General features: G+C 46.9%; 1 protein-coding gene across 1 annotated transcript in view; it reads left to right on the top strand.

Annotated features, from left to right (window-relative positions):
• Window positions 1-25,578, top strand: part of rreb1a (ras responsive element binding protein 1a) — a 109,984-nt gene that overhangs the window by 52,648 nt on the left and 31,758 nt on the right. Inside the window, exons 3-7 of the mRNA XM_056299694.1 lie at window positions 11,035-11,139; window positions 12,469-12,685; window positions 13,248-13,320; window positions 14,318-14,407; window positions 17,450-17,613. Coding sequence (XP_056155669.1) covers window positions 11,037-11,139; window positions 12,469-12,685; window positions 13,248-13,320; window positions 14,318-14,407; window positions 17,450-17,613 — 647 coding nt within the window. The 5' untranslated portion in view covers window positions 11,035-11,036. The remainder of the gene's footprint in view (window positions 1-11,034; window positions 11,140-12,468; window positions 12,686-13,247; window positions 13,321-14,317; window positions 14,408-17,449; window positions 17,614-25,578) is intronic.

Genomic DNA, 25,578 nt, shown 5'->3' with positions numbered 1-25,578 from the left:
TAAAGTTGTTAAAATGTTAATTGTGTTGCTAGTTAGTTTCCTAACAGACACACTAACATATGTAATGCAGTAATATCTCAGGTGGGTATTTATCTTGACACAGTATAGAGTTTAGAACCCGGTCGTCATGGTGACCGCCCATGGTAGTTTCAGGTAGGGGTGAAGTCCCGGTCGTTCAGGTGTTAAGAAACGGATTACGTATTTTAACGCAACATCAAACTGTATTGACATAAACAGTGTTGTCTCATCCTGCATCTTGTTTGAAAATATATCGATATAATGTAAAAAGTCATGGTACCGCCCAGCCCTAACGCCCACCCCACCCTCCATTCATCCATCCATCATTTCCCGGTCTCCTCAACACGAGGATCATGGGGGTACAGCTTCACACACACACACACACACTCCTGCAGCTAGTGTGTGAGTGAAGGAGTGAGTGTGAAGGTGTAAAGTGTGAAGGTGTAAAGTGTGAGGGTGTGAGTGAAAGACTTCCTCCAGTTGGTGGTTCTCTGCTGGACTGGTCTACTAGACTGACCTACTGAACAACCCTGAACATGTTGGGTAGCAGCATCTAGCTGGTGGCCTTCATCCTGATCAGTGATTCTCTGTCCAGGCCTTCATCCTGATGAAGTCCACGTTGTGAACACACATCAGTGATCCTCTGTCCAGGCCTTCATCCTGATGAAGTCCACGTTGTGAACACACATCAGTGATCCTCTGTCCAGGCCTTCATCCTGATGAAGTCCACGTTGTGAACACACATCAGTGATCCTCTGTCCAGGCCTTCATCCTGATGAAGTCCACGTTGTGAACACACATCAGTGATCCTCTGTCCAGGCCTTCATCCTGATGAAGTCCACGTTGTGAACACACATCAGTGATTCTCTGTCCAGGCCTTCATCCTGATGAAGTCCACGCTGTGAACACACATCAGTGATTCTCTGTCCAGGCCTTCATCCTGATGAAGTCCACGTTGTGAACACACATCAGTGATTCTCTGTCCAGGCCTTCATCCTGATGAAGTCCACGTTGTGAACACACATCAGTGATCCTCTGTCCAGGCCTTCATCCTGATGAAGTCCACGTTGTGAACACACATCAGTGATCCTCTGTCCAGGCCTTCATCCTGATGAAGTCCACGTTATGAACACACATCAGTGATTCACCGTCCAGGCCTTCATCCTGATGAAGCCCACGTTGTGAACACACATCAGTGATCCTCTGTCCAGGCCTTCATCCTGATGAAGTCCACGTTGTGAACACACATCAGTGATCCTCTGTCCAGGCCTTCATCCTGATGAAGTCCACGTTGTGAACACACATCAGTGATCCTCTGTCCAGGCCTTCATCCTGATGAAGTCCACGTTGTGAACACACATCAGTGATCCTCTGTCCAGGCCTTCATCCTGATGAAGCCCACGTTGTGAACACACATCAGTGATTCACCGTCCAGGCCTTCATCCTGATGAAGTCCACGTTGTGAACACACATCAGTGATCCTCTGTCCAGGCCTTCATCCTGATGAAGTCCACGTTGTGAACACACATCAGTGATTCACCGTCCAGGCCTTCATCCTGATGAAGCCCACGTTGTGAACACACATAAGTGATTTTCCATCCACGCCTTCATCCTGATGAAGCCCACGTTCTGAACGTGTCTCTGTCTGCCGGTCTTGTATTGCTTTATTTCTTCTTTCTTTCTTTCCGAACAGGAACCAATGGCTGCCTGAAAGGAAGGAAAAACATATTAAAAAAAGACCCTGAAACACAGGGCGTCCGGGTGGCTTGGCGGTCTATTCTGTTGCCTACCCACACGGGGATCATCCATGTGTTACCTCCGGCTTGGTCGGGCGTCCCTACAGACACGATTGGGTGTGTCTGTGGGGGAGAAGCCAGATGTGGGTATGTGTCCTGGTTGCTGCACTAGCGCCTCCTCTGGTCAGTTGGGGCGCCTGTTTGGGGGAGAGGGGGAACTGGGGGGGGATAGCATGATCCTCCTACGTGCTACGTCCCCCTGGTGAAACTCCTCACGGTCAGGTGAGAAGAAGTGGCTGGTGACTCCACATGTATGGAGTCCCTCCCCAGATCAGCAGAGGGGGTAGAGCAGAGACCGGGACGGCTCAGAAGAGTGGGGTAATTGACCAAGTGTGATTGGGCGGAAAAACCCCATCTGAAACACTGCGGCACACTTCATAAAATGGCTGAGTAATATACAGTATTCACTTTGTAGTAAATAAGCTATAACGTGCAAAACCGCATGTGTACCTTTAAAGCGTCTCTGTAGTGTGTTTCTCAACAAACGAACTTTATGAAAATGAGTGTGGACGGAAAACTTTCAGCTGGTTTTCAATGTGGCAAAGCCAGTTTGTCTGGATTAGGGTGGTATTGGCCATGGACAAAACCTGTTATATTTTCCAAACTATCCCGAAGTGAGAGTGTGACTTCCAGTCCCTCTAGCTTACCCGTCAGTGTACATGGTGAATTGCACCATGCCACCAGACGCAAAACCAAATAACCACGTTTTGAGGGGGTAAACCCCCCCCCGGCCTCTCCCCCGCCCACCGCCCCCCGGCCCCGTCTGTCAGCTGTGTGGAGCTGGCCTCTGTAGACAGGTGCTGTGTGTGTGTTACATTCCCACCTGGACGCAGAATGTGTGTTCAGCTGAGGCCGTCAGGTGTGGGGAAGATGCTGAAGTCAGTACACGCTGCCGTGGTCGGTTTGATTTAGGATGTAAAGATGATTTAGGATGTAAAGATGATTTAGGGTGTAGAGATGTAAAAATGATTTAGGATGTGCAGATGATTTAGGATGTAAAGATGATTTAGGATGTAAAGATGATTTAGAATGTAGAGATGATTTAGAATGTAGAGATGATTTAGAATGTAGAGATGATTTTAGGATGTAAAGGTGCAGATGATTTAGGATGTAAAGATGATTTAGGATGTGCAGATGATTTAGGGTGTAGAGATGTAAAAATGATTTAGGATGTGCAGATGATTTAGGATGTAAAGATGATTTAGAATGTAGAGATGATTTTAGGATGTAAAGGTGCAGATGATTTAGGATATATAGATAATTTGGGATGTAAAGATGATTTAGGATGTGCAGATGTACAGATGATTTAGGATGTAAAGATGTCTGCAGATAATGTGAGTTTAAAGGATGATACACACGCTGGAGAGAGAGGAGGGGGAAGGAAGGGGGAGGCGGGAGTCGACGTGTGCTGTATTTGTGTATGTATGTATGAGACAGGATGACAGTGGACGTTGGAGAGAGAGCTGGGCTGCATTAAGAGAAGTATATGAGAGACGGAGAGAGAGAAGGAAGGGATGGAATGAGGGAGCAGCAGTCATTTGTTTGCAGCACTTTGGCAGAGAGAGACAACTTTCCATCTCTCTGTGTCTCACACACACACACACATGCACACACACGCACACATGCACATGCACATGCACACACACACACACGCACACATGCACATGCACATGCACACACACACACACGCACACATGCACATGCACACACACACACACATGCACAAACGATACTCCCCAGCTCTAACATTGACTTTCTCTTTTTTTCTTTCACAAGGATGTGCGAGACTGTTGGTGTGTGTGTGTGTGTGTGTGTGTGTGTGTGCGTGTGTGTGTGTGTGTGCGTGCGTGTGTGTGTCAGGAGAGAGTGTCGTGGCTAGAGTGAGAATGATGGCTGGGAACAGATGTAACATCAGCTACCTCACAGTTCTCTGTCACACACACACACACACGCACACACAGTGATGTGTGTGTGTGTGTGTGTGTGTGTGTGTGTGTGTGTGTGTGTGTGTGTGCTTGGCTGCTCTGCTCTGTAACCTCACACCACCACCAGGCTGATGTTGGTTTTAAATACAGAAGTCAACATCAGATAAATATGGAGATTATGAAAGTATGTAATCCGTTAATGGAATACTGATCTAATATGTATCTCTCTGAACACACACGATGAAGGCAGACTTTAACATTGGATATTTGGATTCATCGTTTCTTCCAGAGCGACTTGCAGCGACAGCTTCAGTAGATTTACCTTCCATTTCGTGGTCACCAACACAAACGCAGACAGCAGTAGTAGGTCAGACAGCATCTCAGTGAGGCTGAAGTCGTCACTACGCAACAGGAAGGAAGAGCGGAGGCTGTTAAACACAGCTGCTTAGAGAATGTGATGTGTGTGTAGAAGATTAGTACATTTGAGGTAAATATACACGTGTGTTGGTGGTTTGTCCTGTAGTGATGCAGTAGTGAATGTTTCTGTAGGTCTGTTGTAGTGCCACTAGGAGGCGCCATGCAGTCTGCTGGAAGAGCGATACGTGACATCACATAGACTCAATGCTGAGAACCTCCACCGGTGTCCCTCTTCAATACAGAAGAGACAAAACACGTAAAGCCCAGACCAGCTTCCTCAGACCACATGGTGGAAGTGACTGGGGAGGCAGCCAGTATGAATCAGACCAGCAGGGTCCTTTAACACACACCTGATGTGATGAGCCGCCATCCCAGTGCTCCCAGTCTTACTGGCCGTGTGCTGAGCCCAGGCGACGTCAGAGCGTTTACACCAGACATCCGGGGGACTTCTCTGATACCTTCACATGGTTTACATGGAGTCCTCCATGATGAGGACATCCTGGTTAAAACTGACTTCTAGGGTGTCCAGGTGGTGTGGCAGTCTATTCCGTTGCCGACCAACACGGGGGTCGGCGGTTCAAATCCCCGTGTTGCCTCCGGCTTGGTCAAGCGTCTCTACAGACACCATTGGCCGTGTGTGCGGGTGGTAAGCCGGAGATGGGAATGTGTCCTGGTCACTGCACTAGCGCCTCCTGTGGTTGGTCAGGCGAGGGGGAACTGGGGGGAATAGCGTGACGCTCCCACGCGCTACGTCCCCTGGTGAAACTCCTCACTGTCAGGTGAAAAGAAGCGGCTGGTGACTCCACATGTATGGGAGGAGGCATGTGGTAGTCTGCAGCCCTCCCTGGATCAGCAGAGGGGGTGGAGCAGCGACTGGGATGGCTCGGAAGAGTGGGGTAGATGGCCGGATACAATTGGGGAGAAAAAGGGGGGGGGACTGACTTCCAGACATGCAGATGTGAATTGTATGAGCTGCTTATCTTATATTGTTCCCTGGGGTCGACAGTTTAAATCATAATCTAACTCCACAAACCGTAGTTTTACCTTGGCTTTCTTTTTCATCGGTCGATCACCTCGTCCCGTACAATGTGTAGTTTGAACCAAGCAATCTGATTGGTCGGAGTTTTGTTGGTTGCCGCAGCAACACTAGCAAGCAGCCTCTCTCTCCACCCCCTTTATATTTAATGTTTTTTCACAATTTTGAATAAAAGTTTTCAGTCAACCCAGGTGACGGTAAGAAAACGTTCTTTGCTGGGATAAATGGGACCTGCATCTCCTCCATCTGTATTTCATGTAATGTAATAATCAATATAATATAATGTAATGTAATGTAATACTGTACCAGTAAGCCCAGTAAATACTGTGGGGGAGTGGACTGTGTTTCTAGAGTGTGGTGTGTTGGTGGAAACCACCCCAGCAGGGGTGGAGGGCTGCGTCCTGCCTGCGTCCTGCCTGCGTCCTGCCTGCGTAGCCGCGTGGTTTGCGGTGGCGGGTCGTCGGCTAGAGGTGAGCGGTGGTCACAGTAGCTGGGGAGTCGCTTTGCTGTTGGCGGGTCCGTGTCTGTTTGGAATGATGGAGAGATGATCCGTCACTTTCATGAAGTGATAGTTTCTGCTTTTTGTCTGATGGCTGTTTCTGTCTGTTGAAAATCGGATAACCACAGTTGTGCAACATCATGTTCCAGTATGACTCTCTTTCATCCTTTTCTCCATCCTTCATGTCCTCCATTCATGTCCTCCCTCTTTTCATCTGACCTCCTTCTTTGAATCTGCCTCTCCGTCCTTCCTTCCTTCATGCGATTGTCTTTTCTTCAAAGCAAACATCATAGACATCTCTATCGAACTACCCCCTTTTAACCCTCTCTCCTTCACTCTTCCTCTCTCCCCATCTCTCCAGTCTCTTCCCCCTCCTCCTCTTCCCCCTCCTCCCCTTCCCTCCTCCCCCCTGCCCTCTGCTTCCAACCATCTGTTGCTGTTTGTTATAGCAGCCTGTAAAAAGTGCTGCTCCAGCACCTTCGCAGCCAATCACAACCCTGCGTGTGTGTGTGTGTGTGTGTGTGTGTGTGTGTGTGTGTGTGTGTGTGTGTGTGTGTTGAGCAGGAGGGATGCTTGGCTAATGAAAAAAACAATCTTGGGCTTAGTTTGAAATGTGTGCGTGTGTGTGTGTGTTTTCAGTGACCCCCATGCATCACTGGTGAGACATGGCAAACTGTAACATGGCTGTAGCAGGTGTAGTCTCTCTCTCTCTCACACACACACACACACACACACACACACACACGTGCACACACACACACACACACACACACACACACGTGCACACACGCGCACACACACGCACACACACAGAGCCAGTTGTCACCAGTCACTCTTGACTGCTTGGGTCAGAGTTTATGGAATCTTCTCCTCTCTTCTGCCTCCTGTTCTCCCCCTCACTTCACTTCTGTTCTCTTCTCACCTCATCTCATCTCTTTTCTCTCTTTTCCTCTCTTCCTTTCATTTTATTTCCTCGTCTTCTCATCCTTTCTACATCTGTTCACCTCACTTTTAAAATGTACCGCCTTTCACTCGGAACGTCACCTTCATTCTCCATCTTGTTTTTCAGGCCTTTGCTTTTCTTGTTTTACTTTTAAGACGTCAACCTTTATGCTTTCTCTTCCGCATCCCCTGCTTTTTTCTTTGCCTTTTTCCATGGAATGTCTCTCTCTCTCTCTCTCTCTCTCTCTCTCTCTCTCTCTCTCTCTCTCTCTCTCTCTCTCTCTCTCTCTCTCTCTCTCTCTCTCTCTCACACACACACACACAGAGTAATGGTGAGGAGGAGGAAGTGGCCAGCTCTTCCTGTGGGGGCTGAGAAACAGGAAACAGTAATTACCTCTGTTCTTTCCTCTTCTATCCTCTCTCAAAACCCACCCCTCTTTCCTCGTGTTCTCCCTCCATCTCATCTCCTCTTTCTCTTCCTTTCTCCTCTCCTCTCCTCAGTCTGGCCTTGTCATGCTTGGAAATCTGACGAATTCACCACATCTCCCATTTTGTATGCCAGCTGAAGACGTCATCTAAACAGCTTCTGCCCCTCTGGTCTGGCTGTGTTCCCATCGTGTTGTCAGTCGAGTCTGAAGCAAACTTTTCTAAAGTTGCAAAAAATCAAATAAAAACGAGTTGCATTTCCATCAGATCTGTTGAAGTGAGTGAAAGCCTGCGCGTAGTTTCCGTGTCCTACGTCAGGTCTCCAGACTTCAAGAATAACAAAGATGAACCAGTTAAGATGAAGAAACAGATGATCAAGTTAGGCTGGACGATGGGATGAAAAAAGTCAAATGTCCCAATATTTTTGACACAATTTTGAAGATATTATACAGATAATTGGAAAGATGATGATCAGCAGCAGCAGTATGGCTTCCTGCCATGAAAGAGCACCACAGATGTGATGTTTGCTTTGAGAATGTTGATGGAGAAGTATAGAGAAGGCCAGAAGGAGGTACACTGTGTCTTTGTAGATTTAGAGAAAGCATACGACAGGGTGCCGAGAGAGGAGGTGTGGTATTGTATGAGGAAGTCGGGAGTAGCAGAGAAGTATGTAAGAGTGGTGCAGGATATATATGAGGGAGGTGTAGCAGTGGTGAGGTGTGTGGTTGGAATGACAGATGGGTTCAAGGTGGAGGTGGGATTACATCAAGGATCGGCTCTGAGCCCTTTCTTGTTTGCAATGGTGATGGACAGGTTGATGGACAAGATCAGGCAGGAGTCTCCATGGACGATGAAGTTTGTGGATGACATTGTGACCCGTAGTGAGAGTAGGGTGCAGGTGGAGCCTGGAGAGGTGGGGGTATGCACTGGAGAGAAGATGACTGAAAGTCGGTAGGAATAAGATGGAAAACCTATGCATGAATGAGAGAGAGGACAGTGGAATGGTCAGGATGCAAGGAGTAGAGGTGGTGAAGGTGTATGAGTTTAAATACTTGGGGTCAACTGTCCAAAGTAACGAGGAGTGCAGAAGAGAGGTGAAGAAGAGAGTGCAGGCAGGGTGGAGTGGGTGGAGAAGAGTGTCAGGAGTGATTTGGGACAGAAGGGTACCAGCAAGAGTTAAAGGGAAGGTTTACAAGATGGTGGTGAGACCAGTTATGTTGTATGGTTTGGAGACAGTGGTACTGATGAAAAGACAGGAGGTGGAGCTGGAGGTGGCAGAGATGAAGATGATAAGATTTTCATTGGGAGTGATGAAGAAGGACAGGATTAGGAACGAGTATATTAGAGGGACAGCTCAGGTTGGACGGTTTGGAGACAAAGCAAGAGAGACAAGATTGAGATGGTTTGGACATGTGTGGAGGAGAGATGCTGGGTATACTGGGAGAAGGATGCTGAATATGGAGCTGCCAGGGAAGAGAAGAAGAGGAAGGCCAAAGAGGGGGTTTATGGATGTGGTGAGGGAGGACATGCAGGTGGCTGGTGTGACAGAGGAAGATACAGAGGACAGGAAGAGATGGATACGGATGATCCGCTGTGGCGCCCCCTAACGGGAGCAGCTGAAAGTAGTAGTAGTAGATACATATAACTATTGGTGCTCTTAAAAAATATTTACACCATGACATTCTTGATAAACACTCATTAGTAATGTGGATATGATGTCCAAACAGATAGAGACAAATAATATAACAGCTAGAACAGTCATGTAAGTTAAGAAAATTAAATTTCCTTACTGTAATGCAGCATTTAAAATCAGGAAAAGACAACACTTGATCTCCTGGATCGCCACCTTGCCGTGGTGGAGAAGCTTGCGTGTGCTAAAGAGCTATGCTGTCCGGAGCTTGGCTCCTGGTAGAGTCACCCAAGGCTGATAGGTCAAGGAGGAGGTTCCAGACGAAGTGCGATCCAACAAAGACCACAACGGCGGAACTGGCAGATGTCGTCTCCAGGTCACAACGGCAGTGAAGGTGGATGAAGGCTGCAACAGAGGGTGGTCACCAATCAACTTGGTTCTCCATGCCATTGGACTGGCCACCCCCTGCCAAAGGACTGTGTGGTGGCTGCAGGAGCATCAGCCCCTCCATGTAAAAAGCTGTCACATGCAGGCGTCCTCCCATTATGTGGCTCCAGGATCAGCCTCCACACCCACCTGAAGACCCAGAGGGACCCAGAGGGAGGACGGTCATACTCGACCCCGAGTGACCGCTGATGGATGGGATGTCACGATATCCAATATCCCAGATGATATTTAGTCTTATATCACGATATCAATATAATATCGATTTAATGCTCGGCCCTATGATCAAGTGATTCAGTTCTGTAAATCGCTGTAGCAATCAGTTGAAAGCTCACCGCCACTGGACCAGCCAAGTGATTCAGTTCTATTCACATTTCCTTTTTCATTTGGCAGATGTGTTTCCGTCACCCGTGTAATGCGTAAACTCAATCAACAAAATCAGAACCATCTCAAGTGAATGCAAAAAAACATTTGTGTTATCAAGGAACTTTTTTTAATTTTGCCATTTCTGTCCAGCTTTTCTAATGCGATATTTCAGTGTGCATAACAATGCTTTGACAGAAACATGGCCTCTCGCCCCTCTCTCTCTCTTTCTCTCTCTCGCTCTCTCTCTCTCTCAGTAAACCATAGTAGTAATACCTGTGGTCCACTAGGCACAGAGCCAGACTTGTGTTGCTGGTTCTCTTACAGAGTCTGAGGTCAATGTAGGTTATTCCTTCACACAATACAGACAGCCACTAAACGTTACCTAGCTTCTCATTAAAGACCGAATTCTAGTCCACGGTGGTGTAGCAGTCTAAGCATCGGCTTTGTGTTGATGCAGTTGCCCACTGGGGACCGGGGTTCGCGCCCCGGTCTCGTCAGATCCGACTATGGCCGGACTCGATGAAGCAGCGATAATTGGCAACGGTGTCTTCGGGAGGGAGGCGGGGTCGGCTTGTGTTCGTCACATGAATGCGTCTCTGTGTGTGTCGGAAAAAGCAGTGGTTCGGCCTGGATTCGCCCTGTCATGAAAGTGGGGAGGCGTCTCCTTCCAGACTGCCGGCCAGAGAGATGCAGTTGGCAAACACATGCAGTATGAGGGTGGTTGTTTGAATTAAAATAGGGATCAATTGGCCACTAAATTGGGAGAAAAAGGGAAAAATCAGAAATAAATTTAAAAAAAAGACTGAATTCTGTTTTCTTTAACGAATGTCCATTGATGTGCCAAGTCTGTCTGAATTTGAGCAAGTAATTGTTGAGAACTGGTGTCAAAGTTAGGGTCCTCCAGATGATCTTTTCTTTATTTTACCTCTCTGTCTCCTATGTAGGCATTGGTGAGGTGGGTGTCTGAGCTCCATTTAGAGTGAATGAGAGTCAGCAGGGCTGTTGTGTCAGAAAAAACCCTGGTTGAACCCGAGTTTCACTTAATGATGTAGTACTATGTGTTGGTAAAGGTCCTCTACCAGCTTATTCTGTCATATCTGCTGGTTTGACACAACACCTTCGCTTCTTCTTCAAACTCAACACTACCTGCCTTCCTCTTCCTCATCTGGCTGCTGTGATGAAGATGAAAACACTGCGCACCCTGTCATTTTTCCTTGCAAAGTCCTATCAGACAACAACCATCTACATCACACACTGCTAGTCTGCTTGGTCTGAATATTCATGGGCTGTTGTCCTAAAAACATCAGGGATAGAAATGATAAAAAAGGACGTTTGTTTGTATGTAATGCTTCCGGATTTCAAGTAATTTAGCTAGCTAGCTAGCTACAAAGTTAATGTGAGTTCATGTGTTTGTAGTTTTTACCATGGAAATGTAAAAGGCATTATTTAAATCTTCTTTTATAATCTGGATTATAGGGGCTTTCTTTGTTTTCTACTACAAGTAGATATTTAATGGTGTGTGTGTTTTCCTGCAGTGATGGAGAACTCTGCGGAGGAGAAACGAGAAGAGGGAGGAGCTAACACTGAAATGAGTGACGAAGAGGCGGAGCTTACAGAGAACACACACAATAACCTCAAAGGTACACACACACAAGCACAAACATGGCAAAATGTTGTCCAGTACCACTATAGAATTCAAATAGGCACATCGATGGAAGTCCACAGCAAGTCCACAGTATGTCCACAGCTCTGTGAAGTTTGAAACTGGATGATATGTTTGGATAATGTACCGTGACAATGCAACTCGTCCAGAACGATTGCCTAAAGCCGTGTCTTTGGTCAGCTCCCACCGACACCGCCAAAAACACAAAAACACAGAGAACAAACAAAACAAAAAAAATCCTAATTAACACAGTCCACTCAGTGCAACACAGTCCAAAAATTCCACTATCAGCCAGGATGACTGTCAGAACCGCCGGTCTGCATGGGCTAGCAGTTGGCTTAGCTTGCCCTGCTTCCGCATCCTGTCAGACCGCCCTCGGTGCTTCCTCTTCGCGTGCAGCTCCAGGCAGGGCCATGGTCCCTGGGCCCACTGGATGCAGCAGACCAGGCTCCTTCAGCCGAACCAACACCAGCGCTCCCAGCTAGACACCTTCGACACGCCTCCCCGCACTCCACAAGACGACACAAACGCAGATGCAGACAACACTGCACAGTCGACGCTAGGCGAGGCTGCCGCCAGACCGCCTTGGTGTTTTCTTTCAGGCACAGCTCCGAGTAGGGCCGTCCACAGGATGCAGCAGACCAAGCTGTCTCAGCCGATCCAACACCAGCTCTCCCAGCCATCAAACAAATAAAAAAAAAAATCGAAGATCAAAATAAAAACCTCACACGATGACACAAACTTGGACGTAGACGTGGACTAAGACACCGCGTACTTGGTACTGGGTGAAGCCGCTGCAAACGTGAGTTCGTGCCGCCATCTTCCCACACCTTTCACACCTTTTCACATTGTATTTCATTTCTGATGCCCCATGTGAGCCAGTGAGCCAAATACCTCATACCCTGCACACCTGTGGACACCTATGGACTCCTGTCCCAGTGACGGTTTCAGCTCAGATGATTTGGACTGCGGTGTTGAGCAGACCAGTCCAGAGGGTTCATGAAAAATGTTAAGCTAAATCAAAGAAACACTGACCAGATACAATGCACTGTGCGTACACACGGTCATGTTTTAAACGCTTTGCTGATTGTATGTCTTCCTCCACAAGTTCAAGAGACGCGTTGTCTCTTTCTTTCCATACAAGCTGTCCACTCTTCTCTATTTCCCTACATAATTGAAAAACAGCACAAACGTCCCACAGTGTATTAGGCTTCTGTCCTGGTCTCCTCACTTTGGGCCCGACCGGAACCAAAAGGTTTGTTTGGTACCCGTGGAGATAAACAGTGTCTCTTCTCTCCTCCACCAGGAGAGAGCAGCGGAGTGGTTGAGGAGGTGAAGGACGGGGAAGAAGATAAGAATCTCCCAAACGGTGAAGGAGTGGAAGACGGAGGAGGACAAGGGGGTGGAGATTTGTCCTCCATCAACGCCATGATGTCAGCGGTGATGTCAGCAGCTGGGACCATCAACGGACGAGGGACGGGGGTTGACTCCGCCTACGCCCCCTCCTCTGGCCCCTCTCCAAGGTAGTTAGATGGTCTACAGTAAGCACGTATCCCATGATTCACTTGCTTTCATGCTGAAGTCAGAGAACTGAACAGTACCACAGTACATACTGATACACATGGTACACAGACAACAGTACCTCTAACAGTACTAACATAGTACCACAGTACATACTGATACACATGGTACACAGACAACAGTACCTCTAACAGTACTAACATAGTACCACAGTACATACTGATACACATGGTACACAGACAACAGTACCTCTAACAGTACTAACATAGTACCACAGTACATACTGATACATGTGACACGCAGACAACAGTACCTCTAAAAGTACTAACATAGTACCACAGTACATACTGATACATGTGGTACACAGACAATAGTATCTCTAACAGTACTAACGTAATACCACAGTACATACTGATACATGTGGTACGCAGACAACAGTACCTCTAAAAGTACTAACATAGTACCACATTACATAATGACATAAATTCCTATGTGTTTTTCACATTTTACATCTTTTACTTTTGTTTCTATGATGCCACCTGACCCCTCCTTGTTCCCTTCTAGCCCCTCCCCCAACAAGACAGTTGCCACGCCCACTAGAGCTCCTGCCAACAGCCGTAATGCACGCCGCAGCCAGGTACATGCACGAACATGCTGAGCAGAGGATTTCTGAGTCATTTTCTGTTTTTTTTATCGAAAACATTTCAGTTGGGTGAAGTTCAGCTCAGTAGAGTTGTTCCCTCTGATTCTATTCTTTCACGTGTTGAGTTCTGTCTCTAAATCTGTGGTTTAGTTTACCTACCTACCCTGTACTTCCTGCTCCTCTGTTCTGCACGTGTATTCTATTATGTTCTATTTCATTTTACTCTATTCTACATGATCATTTTCTCCATTGCTGTCCTCTCCTCTCCTCTCCTCTCCTCTCCTCTCCTCTCCTCTCCTCTCCTCATCCTGGTAGTGCAGACCAGTAGATGGCCTGCAGACAGGCTTGCCTGAAGTTTTCCTCATTTCCCAGCATGCATTTCTGCATTCCACTCTGCATCACCACTTCCTCTGACCGAGGCAGGAAAGGGAAGTGCAGCTTCCCAAGCTGTTTCAAGGGGGTGTGTGTGTGTGTGTGTGTGTGTGTGTGTGTGTGTGTGTGTGTGTGTGTGTGTGTGTGTGTGTGTGTGTGTGTGTGTGTGTTCACACATTAGTAATCACCTGACAAGTAAACAGAAGTACTAAACAGGGTTGAATTTCTTGGGTCTCAAGGTGACCTCAGAGTGACTGCATGTGTACAGCATAAACCAAACCACATTTTACAGTTGGAGTGGTTCTGAGTTTCCTTGACCCGAGAAGGCAGCTAAGTTACCAAAGTTACTTTTTTGCAGTCAATGCATTTCATCTGTGAAAAAATCAAGTGTTGGAGTAATGCTCTGTTAGTTCAGGGCATGCCTCCTTGCATCTCTCTCGCTCTCTCTCTCTCTCTCTCTCTCTTGCTCTGTCTCTCGTTCTCTGTCTCGCTCGCTCTCTCTCTCTATCTCGCTCTCTCTCTCTCGTTGCCTCTCTCACGTACACATACATGCACACATTCACGAACTCTCATTGAAAGCAAACAGGCCTTCCCTGATGTTTTGTATGTGTTTTTGTAGGAAACCAAAGATGACAGCTCTGCATATATCTGTCCCCTGTGTGACAAGAACTGCCTGACACAACACCAGCTTACCATGCACATCAGACAGGTAAACATTACTACTGACCACCTTACCATGCACATCAGACAGGGAAACATTACTACAGACCACTTTACCATGCACATCAGACAGGGAAACATTACTACTGACCACCTTACCATGCACGTCAGACAGGTAAATATTACTACTGACCACCTTGGCATGCACATCAGACAGGTAAATATTACTACTCACCACCTTGGCATGCACATCAGACAGGTAAATATTACTACTGACCACCTTGGCATGCACATCAGACAGGGAAACATTACTACTGACCACCTTACCATGCACATCAGACAGGTAAATATTACTACTCACCACCTTGGCATGCACATCAGACAGGTAAATATTACTACTCACCACCTTGGCATGCACATCAGACAGGGAAACATTACTACTGACCACCTTACCATGCACATCAGACAGGTAAACATTACTACTGACCACCTTACCATGCACATCAGACGGAAATATTATTACTGACCACCTTACCATGCACATCAGACAGGGAAATATTACTACTGACCACCTTACCATGCACATCAGACAGGTAAACATTACTACTGACCACCTTACCATGCACATCAGACAGGGAAATATTATTACTGACCACCTTACCATGCACATCAGACAGGGAAATATTATTACTGACCACCTTACCATGCACATCAGACAGGTAAACATTACTACTGACCACCTTACCATGCACATCAGACAGGGAAATATTACTACTGACCACCTTACCATGCACATCAGACAGGGAAATATTATTACTGACCACCTTACCATGCACATCAGACAGGTAAACACTACTACCGACTAGCTTACCGTGCACATCACACAGGTGAACATTACTACTGACCACCTTACCATGCACATCAGACTGGTAAATATTACTACATACTAGCTTACCATGCACATCAGACAGGTAAACATTACTACCGACTAGCTTACCATGCACATTGAACAGGTAAACATTACTACTGACCACCTTACCATACACATCAGACAGGTAAACATAACTACTGACCACCTTACCATACACATCAGACAGGGAAATATTACTACTGCCTAGCTTACCATGCACATCAGACAGGTAAATATTACTACTGCCTAGCTTACCATGCACATCAGACAGGTAAACATTACTAATGACCACCTTACCATACACATCAGACAGGTAAATATTACTACTGCCTAGCTTACCATGCACATCAGACAGGTAAACATTACTACTGACCACCTTACCATACACATCAGACAGGTAAATATTACTACTGCCTAGCTTACCATGCACATCAGACAGGTAAACATTACTAATGACCACCTTACCATGCACATCAGACTGGTAAATATTACTACTTACTAGCTTACCATGTACATCACACATGTAAACATTACTACCGACTAGCTTATCATGCACATCAGACAGGTAAACATTACTACTGACCACCTTACCATGCACATCAGGCAGGTAAACATTACTACTGACCACCTTACCAGACACATCAGGCAGGTAAATATTACTACTCACCACCTTGGCATGCACATCAGACAGGTAAATATTACTACTCACCACCTTGGCATGCACATCAGACAGGGAAACATTACTACTGACCACCTTACCATACACATCACACAGGTAAACATTACTAATGACCACCTTACCATGCACATCAGACTGGTAAATATTACTACTTACTAGCTTACCATGTACATCACACATGTAAACATTACTACCGACTAGCTTATCATGCACATCAGACAGGTAAACATTACTACTGACCACCTTACCATGCACATCAGGCAGGTAAACATTACTACTGACCACCTTACCAGACACATCAGGCTGGTAAACATTACTACTGACCACCTTACCAGACACATCAGACAGGGAAATATTACTACTGCCTAGCTTACCATGCACATCAGACAGGTAAACAATACTAATGACCACCTTACCATGCACATCAGACAGGTAAACATTACTACTGACCACCTTACCATGCACATCAGACAGGTAAATATTACTACTGACCACCTTACCATGCACATCAGACAGGTAAACATTACTACTTACCACCTTACCACGCACATCAGACAGGGAAATATTACTACTGACCACCTTACCATGCACATCAGACAGGGAAATATTACTACTGGCCACCTTACCATGCACATCAGACAGGTAAACACTACTACCGACTAGCTTACCATGCACATCACACAGGTGAACATTACTACTGACCACCTTACCATGCACATCAGACACGTAAATATTACTACAGACCAGCTCATCACACACATCAGACAGGTAAATATTACTACTGACTAGCTCATCATGCACATCAGACAGGTAAATATTACTACTGACCAGCTCATCATGCACATCAGACAGGTAAATATTACTACTGACTAGCTCATCATGCACATCAGACAGGTAAATATTACTACTGACTAGCTTATCATGCACATCAGACAGGTAAATATTACTACTGACTAGCTCATCATGCACATCAGACAGGTAAATATTACTACTGACTAGCTTATCATGCACATCAGACAGGTAAATATTACTACTGACCAGCTCATCACGCACATCAGACAGGTAAATATTACTACTGACCAGCTCATCACGCACATCAGACAGGTAAATATTACTACTGACTAGCTTATCATGCACATCAGACAGGTAAATATTACTACTGACTAGCTTATCATGCACATCAGACAGGTAAATATTACTACTGACTAGCTTATCATGCACATCAGACAGGTAAATATTACTACTGACCATCTTATCATGCACATCAGACAGGTAAATATTACTACTGACTAGCTCATCATGCACATCAGACAGGTAAATATTACTACTGACTAGCTTATCATGCACATCAGACAGGTAAATATTACTACTGACCAGCTCATCACGCACATCAGACAGGTAAATATTACTACTGACCAGCTTACCATGCACATCAGACAGGTAAACATTACTACTGACCACCTTACCATGCACATCAGACAACTCCTCTCCTCTGTCGGTAGCATAATGCGGACACTGGAGCGACGGACCATTCCTGTAGCATCTGTGGGAAGTCTCTGAGCTCCGCCTCCTCTCTGGACAGACACATGCTGGTACACAGTGGGGAGAGACCCTACAAATGCACCATATGTGGTCAAACCTTCACCACCAACGGAAACATGCACAGGTAACACAAGCTACAGGTGTGCACAACCCCCTGTAGAAACACACACAGTCACATGTCACATCCACAATACCACCTCCCTTCTACTGTTTCTCTCTTCCTTCTCTTCATAGCTTCTTGTCTTCTTCTCTTCTTTCTTACACACACACACACACACACACACACACACTCGCGCACACACACACACACACACACACACACACACACACAATTTCCCTAATTCATTCCACCACTCACCTCTAACTTCCCTTTGCAGGAGGGCAACAAGATTTTTTTAATCGGCAAAGTCTTTCTCTCTCTCTCTCTCTCTTTCTTACACACACACACACACACACACACACACACACACACACAGGGACCGTTACCTCTCAAGGGGGAGGCTGTACATCACTGATAAATGACTGGGCGTTGATGATTGTGGAGCATTGTGTGTGTGTGTGTGTGTGTGTGCATGTGTGTATGTGTGTACATGTGTGCGTGTGTGTGTGTACATGTGTGTATGTGTGTGTGTGTGTGTGTGCGTGTGTGTGTGTGATAGAGAGAGAGATGGTGTCTGTTTGCATGAGGGCTCCACAGGAAGTGGGAGGACCAACTCCTACCCCCACTCATTACTCTACAACACATACACACACACACACACACACACACACACACACACCCACACAGTGTCCCAGTCATCCTATCTGTTCCCAGTATGCTTGACTGGATGCGTGGTTAAACACTAATGCCATCCTCTCGGTCTGCAGTGGTGTGTAGTATATTTCATGTGTGTGTCAGTAGGCAGTTTCTTGTGCATTAAGCTGTGACTGTTTGTTGTTCCGTCCTGAGCACACTGAGGCGAATTCCTACCCACTAAGTCGTAAGGCAATAAAGTACTAAATCTTGATCTTGGACAAGTGTGCTAATGTGTCGGTGTGTGTCAGTGAAGTTTGTAAGTGATTGAAAGTGATGTGTGTATTAAGGTGTGAGGATGGCGTGCGTGTGTGTTGATGTGTGTGAATTTGTTAATGTGTCAGCAAAGTGTGTTAGAATTTGAAGAAGTACGACACACTGGAGAAGCTGAGAGATTCTGGTGTGACAAGAGATGGTTTGTTATCTTTTCTTTCTGTCTGTCTCCCGTTGTCTGCCTGTCTGTCTGTCATGGAGCTGGTATGAAGAGGTGTGGGCAGGGAGGAATGGCTGTGGGCAGACTGGCTGGCAGAGAGAGATGGGGAGAGAGAGAGATAGCCCTTTTTCTTTCACTTATGGCAAAGGAAGAATGGAAGAAGTTATTTGTTTTGCATCTTCAGTTACTATGGTAACTTAACTCTCCACCCTCCTCTCTCTCTCTGCATTGCATGCTGGGAAGTTGAGTATGTGCACATGAGGGAGGGTGGTGAATGTGAGAGTGCCGCGGAGTTTTGATTTGTTTGCTCTTTTTTTCGGGTTTTCTCTTGTATTCTTCATCTGTCCTATGTGCATGATCAGGTAAGCTTTCTTAATAGGTTTTACTTCATGTTGGCTGAAGTGGTTTTGTCAGTCTGAACAAGGCCTAAAACAACCTCTGTGGTCTGTGCCTTATCATCTTCTTCTTTTTCTTTTGGCTGCTCCTGTTAGGGGGTGCTACAGCGGATCATCTGTTTCCATCTCTTCCTGTCCTTTGCAACTTCCTCTGTCACACCAGCCATCTGCATGTCCTCCCTCACCACATCCATAAACCCCCTCTTTGGCCTTCCTCTTTTCCTCTTCTGGCAGCTCCATATTCAGCATCCTTCTCCCAGTATACCCAGCATCTCTCCTCCACACATGTCCAAACCATCTCAATCTTGTCTCTCTTGCTTTGTCTCCGAACTGTCCAAACTGAGCTGTGCCTCTAATATACTCGTTCCTAATCCTGTCCTTCTTCATCACTCCCAATGAAAATCTTATCATCTTCAACTCTGCCACCTCCAGCTCCACCTCCTGTCTTTTCATCAGTGCCACTGTCTCTAAACCATATAACATAGCTGGTCTCACTGCCATCTTGTAAAGCTTTCCTTTTACTCTTGCTGGTACCCTTCTGTCACACATCACTCCTGACACTCTTCTCCACCCACTCCACCCTGCCGGCACTCTCTTCTTCACCTCTCTTCTGCACTCCCCGTTACTTTGGACAGTTGACCCCAAGTATTTAAACTCATACACCTTCACCACCTCTACTCCTTGCATCCTCACCATTCCGCTGTCCTCCCTCTCATTCATGCATAGGTTTTCCATCTTGCTCCTACTGATTTTCATTGCTCTTCTCTCCAGTGCATACCTCCACCTCTCCAGGCTCCCCTCAACCTGCTCCCTGCTATCAATACAGATCACAATGTCATCCACAAACATCATAGTTCATGGAGACTCCTGCCTGATCTTGTCCGTCAACCTGTCCATCACCATTGCAAACAAGAAAGGGCTCAGAGCCGATCCTTGATGTAATCCCACCTCCACCTTGAACCCATCTGTCATTCTAACCACACACCTCACCACTGTCACACTTCCCTCATACATATCCTGCACCACTCCTACATACTTCTCTGCAGCTCCTGACTTCCTCATACAATACCACACCTCCTCTCCCGGCACCCTGTCATATGCTTTCTCTAAATCTACAAAGACACAATGTACCTCCTTCTGGCCTTCTCTATACTTCTCCATCAACATTCTCAAAGCAAACATCACATCTGTGGTGCTCTTTCATGGCATGAAACCAAACTGCTGCTGCTGATCATCACCTCTCCTCCTCTTAACCTAGCTTCTATTACTCTTTCCCATATCTTCATGCTGTGGCTGATCAACTTTATACCTCTGTAGTTGCTACAGTTCTGCACATCACCCTTGTTCTTGAAAATCGGTACCAGTATGCTTCTTCTCCACTCCTCAGGCCTCCTCTCACTTTCCAGGATTGTGTTAAACAATCTAGTTAAAAACTCCACTGCCATCTCTCCTAAACACCTACATACCTCCACAGGTATGTCATCTGGACTAACCACCTTTCCACTCTTCATCCTCTTCATAGCTGCCCTCACTTCCTCCTTGTTAATCCACCGCACTTCCTGATTCACTATCTCCACATCATCCACTCTTCTCTCTCTCTCATTTTCTTCATTCATCAGCCCTTCAAAGTACTGCTTCCACCTTCTCAGCACACTCTCCTCGCTTGTCAGCACATTTCCATCTCTATCCTCCATCACCTGCTGCACATCCTTCCCAGCTCGGTCCCTCTGTTTAGCCAATTGGTACAAGTCCTTTTCTCCTTCCTTAGTGTCTAACCTCTCATACAACTCACCATACACCTTTTCCTTTACCTTTGCCACCTCTCTCTTCACTTTACGCTGCATCTCCTTGTACTCCTGTCTACTTTCTTCATCTCTCTGACTATCCCACTTCTTCTTTGCCAACATCTTCCTCTGTATACTTTGCTATACTTCCTCATTCCACCACCAAGTCTTCTTGTCTTCCTTCCCCTGTCCTGATGACACACCAAGTACCTTCCTAGCTGACTCCCTCACTATTTCTGAAGTGGTTGCCCAGCCATCCAGCAACTCTTCACGAACACCCAGTGCCTGTCTTACCTCCTTCCTGAACTCCACACAACAGTCTTCCTTCTTCAACTTCCACCATTTGATCCTTGGCTCTGCCTTCACTCTCTTCCTCTTCTTACCTCCAAAGACATCCTACAGACCACCATCCGATGCTGCCTAGCTACATTTTCCCCTGTCGCCACCTTGCAGTCGCCAGTCCCTTTCAGATCGCGCCTCCCGCATAAGATATAATCCACCTGTGTGCACTTTCCTCCACTCTTACACATTACTCTGTTTTACTCCCTCTTCTTGAAATATGTCAAAGAAGGTTGAATCAGTTCATCTGGACACAACATTTATTGACAGATACGTTTCATCACTCAACTAAGTGACAACTTCAGTCTAAACTGACTGCAGGTATCCCCACCCTTATAAACAATACAGTTGCCTAACGACTGAAACCAACGACCAGTTTCATATGCAAATATGGGTGTAACCATTGATCGTGTGTACTATTCACAGTGAATTAGGAATTGTTGCAATCGCAGCATTGTGAGATGGTGACAGATGTATAACGACCGAAACCAACGACCAGTTTCATGTTCAAATATGGGTGTGACGATTAACTAGAGTTTCAATGGCCATGATGATTGCTGATGATTGCTTATAGCATGAAACAGGCTTGTACTGTTTCATAAAGGATTTACTTGACTCACTGGCTATATATATATACATATATATATAATCCAGTGAGTCATTTACTTGACTCACTGAATTATTTTGCTCCTTATTTGTTGAGCACTTTCCCTACAGTTGAGTGTTCCTTTTAACAAACCTCCAGCGTGCACTGGGGCGGTTTGCAGCTTGAGTGTGAAATGGCCGGGATGAGAGTCAGCACCTCCAAGTCTGAGGCTATGGTTCTCTACAGGAAAATGGTGGATTGCTCCCTCTGGGTTGGGGATGAGTTGTTGCCTCAAGTGGAGGAGTTCAAGTATCTCGGGGTCTTGTTCACGAGTGAGGGTAGCATGGAGTGGGAGATTGACAGGTGGATTGGTGCAGCATCAGCAGTAATGTGGATGTTGTACCGGACCGTTGTGGTGAAGAGGGAGCTGAGCCGGAAGGTAAAGCTCTCCATTTACCAGTCAGTCTTCGTTCCAACCCTCACCTATGGTCACGAGCTTTGGGTAGTGACTAAAAGGGCGAGATCACGGATATGAGCGGCTGAAATGAGTTTCCTCCGTAGGGTGTCTGGGCTCAGCCTTAGAGACAGGGTGAGGAGCTCGGACATCCACAGGGAGCTCGGAGTAGAGCTGCTGCTCCTTTGCATCGAAAGGAGCCAGTTGAGGTGGTTCAGGCATCTGATTAGGATGCCTCCTGGGCACCTTCCTTTGGAGGTTCCGGGCACTTCAAACTGGGAGGAGACCCCGGGGTAGACCCAGAACTTGCTGGAGGGACTACATGTCCAGTCTGGCCTGGGAAAGCCTTGGGATCCCCCAGGAGGAGCTGGAGGGTGTTGCTGGGGAGAGGGACGTCTGGAGTGCCCTACTTAGCTTGCTGCCACCATGACCCGACCCCGGAGAAGCGGCTGAAGATGAGATGAATGAATGAATTATTTTTTTTTTTTTAGTTTGAAAAGCTTTGTGAAGGAGATGGACAGGCCCAGACATCAAACGTGGGACAAAAAGTTTTATAAAATGAGAACCTGAAGGCAGATGGATTGAGAAAGCAAAAGCGGGGAGACAGAAAAAAAAAAATTTGAAAAAAAAAAGCGAAAATTAGAAAAAAGGGAGGGGGGGTGGAGAGTTGGCCTCGCTCGCCACTCTGCTCTGTTGTGAGGCCGTTGGCCCAGGTTGCTATGGAGATGCATCCCATTAGCCTATTATGGGCTGGGATCCGTGTCCTCAGCTGTGGTTGGCTCAGAGGAAGGAAAGTAGAGCGGGAACAGGAAACTCCAGCAGAGAGAGACAGGGAGGAAGAGAGACAGATGGAGCGATAGACAGAGAGAAAGTCTGTCTTATTGTTCTTCTTTCTCTTCCATCCTTCCACCTTCCCTGACAGGCAGACATGTTGATAAATCTATATTCATATAGATGTACAGACACATACACGTAGAAAGACTGGAAAAAGAGACGGCAGAACAAACTCTCCTTGCTTTGCTTTTGACACTCTTAAGGCTCATTTATGCTCCCTTTATGTATGACAATAAATATGTGCACTTCAAACGATGTAACCGTCACTTCCCACATGTCCATGCTTCCTTTACGCTGGTATGGATGTTGAGCAATGTACATTCACTGGAGGGCAGAGTCAAAAGGGTTTTTGTTTTTTGTGGATTTTTTCCCCCCTTTTTCTCCCCAATTGTATCCGGTCAGGGCGACATGTTGGTGCAGTGGTTAGCGCAGTTGCCTCACAGCAAGAAGGTCCTGGGTTCGAGCCCCGGGGTCGTCCCGGGTCGTCCTCTGTGTGAAGTTTGCATGTTCTCCCTGTGTCTGCATGGGTTTCCTCCGGTTTCCTCCCAGTAGTGTGTGAATGTGTGTGCGTCGGCCCTGTGATGGACTGGCGGCCTGTCCAGGGTGTCTCCCCGCCTGCTGCCCAGTGACTGCTGGAATGTGCTCCAGCATCCCCGCCACCCTGAGTAGGATAAGCGGTTTGGGTAATGCATGGATGGATGTATCCAGCCAATCATCCCGCTCTTTGAGCCGTCCCGGTCTCTGCTTCACCCCCTCCGCTGATCCGGGGAGGGCTGCAGACTACCACATGTCTCCTCTGATACATGTGGAGTCACCAGCCGCTTTTCACCTGATAGTGGGGAGTTTCACCAGGTGGACGTAGCGCATGGGAGGACCACGTTATTCCCCCCAGTTCCCCCTCCCGCCTGAACAGACGCCCCGACCGACCAGAGGAGGCGCTAGTGCAGTGACCAGGACGCATATCAACATCCAGTTTCCCACCCACAGACACAGCCAATTGTGTCTGTAGGGACGCCCGACCAAGCTGGATGTAACACAGGGATTCGAACCAGTGATCCCCGTGTTGGTAGGCAACAGAATAGACCACCATGCCACCCAGACGCCCCAGAGTCAAATGTTTATGACAACAACAAACATGGCTACAGTGGAGAAGGGCATTGTTTGTCCCTGTGCCTGGGCAAGGTAACTTTGTTGATATATTTAAAATTCCGCACCAACTCGCACAACCTCCCTTCTGCCATTTTTTGAAAGTCTTTGTCATGTCTCACGTCTGAGTTGAGCTACTGGCTACGCCGCCTCACGATTTCCACTAGTACTGCTCCGTTTCATCCGTACCCGTAAGCTTTCAGTAAACATGCACAAAATGAACGGGAGAATGGACAGAAGGTGCCGTCTGGGCGTCCAACTAGCCTAGCGGTCTATTCTGTTGCCTACCAACACGGGGGTCACCAGTTTGAATCCCTGTATTACCTCCGGCTTCGTCAGGCGTTCCTACAGACACAATTGGTTGTATCTGTGGAGGGAAGCCAAATGTGGGTATGTGTCCTGGTCACTGCACTAGCGCCTCCTCTGGTTGGTCGGGGTACCAGTTCCGGAGGGAGAGGGAACTGGGGGGAATAGTGTGATCCTCCCACACGCAACGTCCCCCTGGTAAAGCTCATCACCGTCAGGTGAAAAGAAGCGGCTGATGACTCCATAGTCTGCAGCCCTCCCCGGATCGGCAGAGGGGGGAGACCGGGATGGTTCGGAAGAGTGGGGTAACTGGCCGAATACAACTGAGGAGAAAAGGGGGGGGGGGGATCCAAAAAAATTTAAAAGAAGAAGAAGAAGGCTACGTCCGTATCCGTATTAAACGTTGAGCATACGCATACATGAGGCCTTACTGCTATTGTTGAGCTGATGAATAACTTCATGCCTATAGCGCCCCTAGTGTACTGATGGAGAACTGCCCTGGCCACAGAGGCATTTCCTCTGTGGTAGTGTCTCATTCTGACAAAGAACACACCTTTTCACACACAACCAAAAAAATTGCACACACACACACACACACACACACACACACACACACACACACACACACATATGGATGAATTCCTTCCTATTTCAGCTGCGTTGCAGGTTCATCTGCAGTGTGTGCTGCAGCAATGAACGTAAAGCGGTGCTGGTTTGATTGGTGCTGTTCTTTGTTAATTAGCTGGAGATGGACACAGCTGAGCTGCAGCAGCTCTGGTGTCCCCATGTCCTCCGTGTCTGTCATGTCTCGTCAGATCATAAGGTGAATTTTATGAAGGTCAAACTGAGCTGAACATGTTTCGGTTATTTTCTCTTTGTGGAGAAATGGCGCGAAGGAGAACGTGGGACTTGTGCCACGGCTTCATCTAGTAGGTCACTCAGACACTCAGGACCACTTTTGGCCGTCCAACCTGTTGCCTGTGAGCATCTATTAATAGACCAAACCACCCGATAACCTC

Source organism: Lampris incognitus, chromosome 19, assembly GCF_029633865.1.
Source record: "Lampris incognitus isolate fLamInc1 chromosome 19, fLamInc1.hap2, whole genome shotgun sequence".
Taxonomy (NCBI): domain Eukaryota; kingdom Metazoa; phylum Chordata; class Actinopteri; order Lampriformes; family Lampridae; genus Lampris; species Lampris incognitus.
This window is presented reverse-complemented; position numbering and strand designations above follow the sequence as displayed.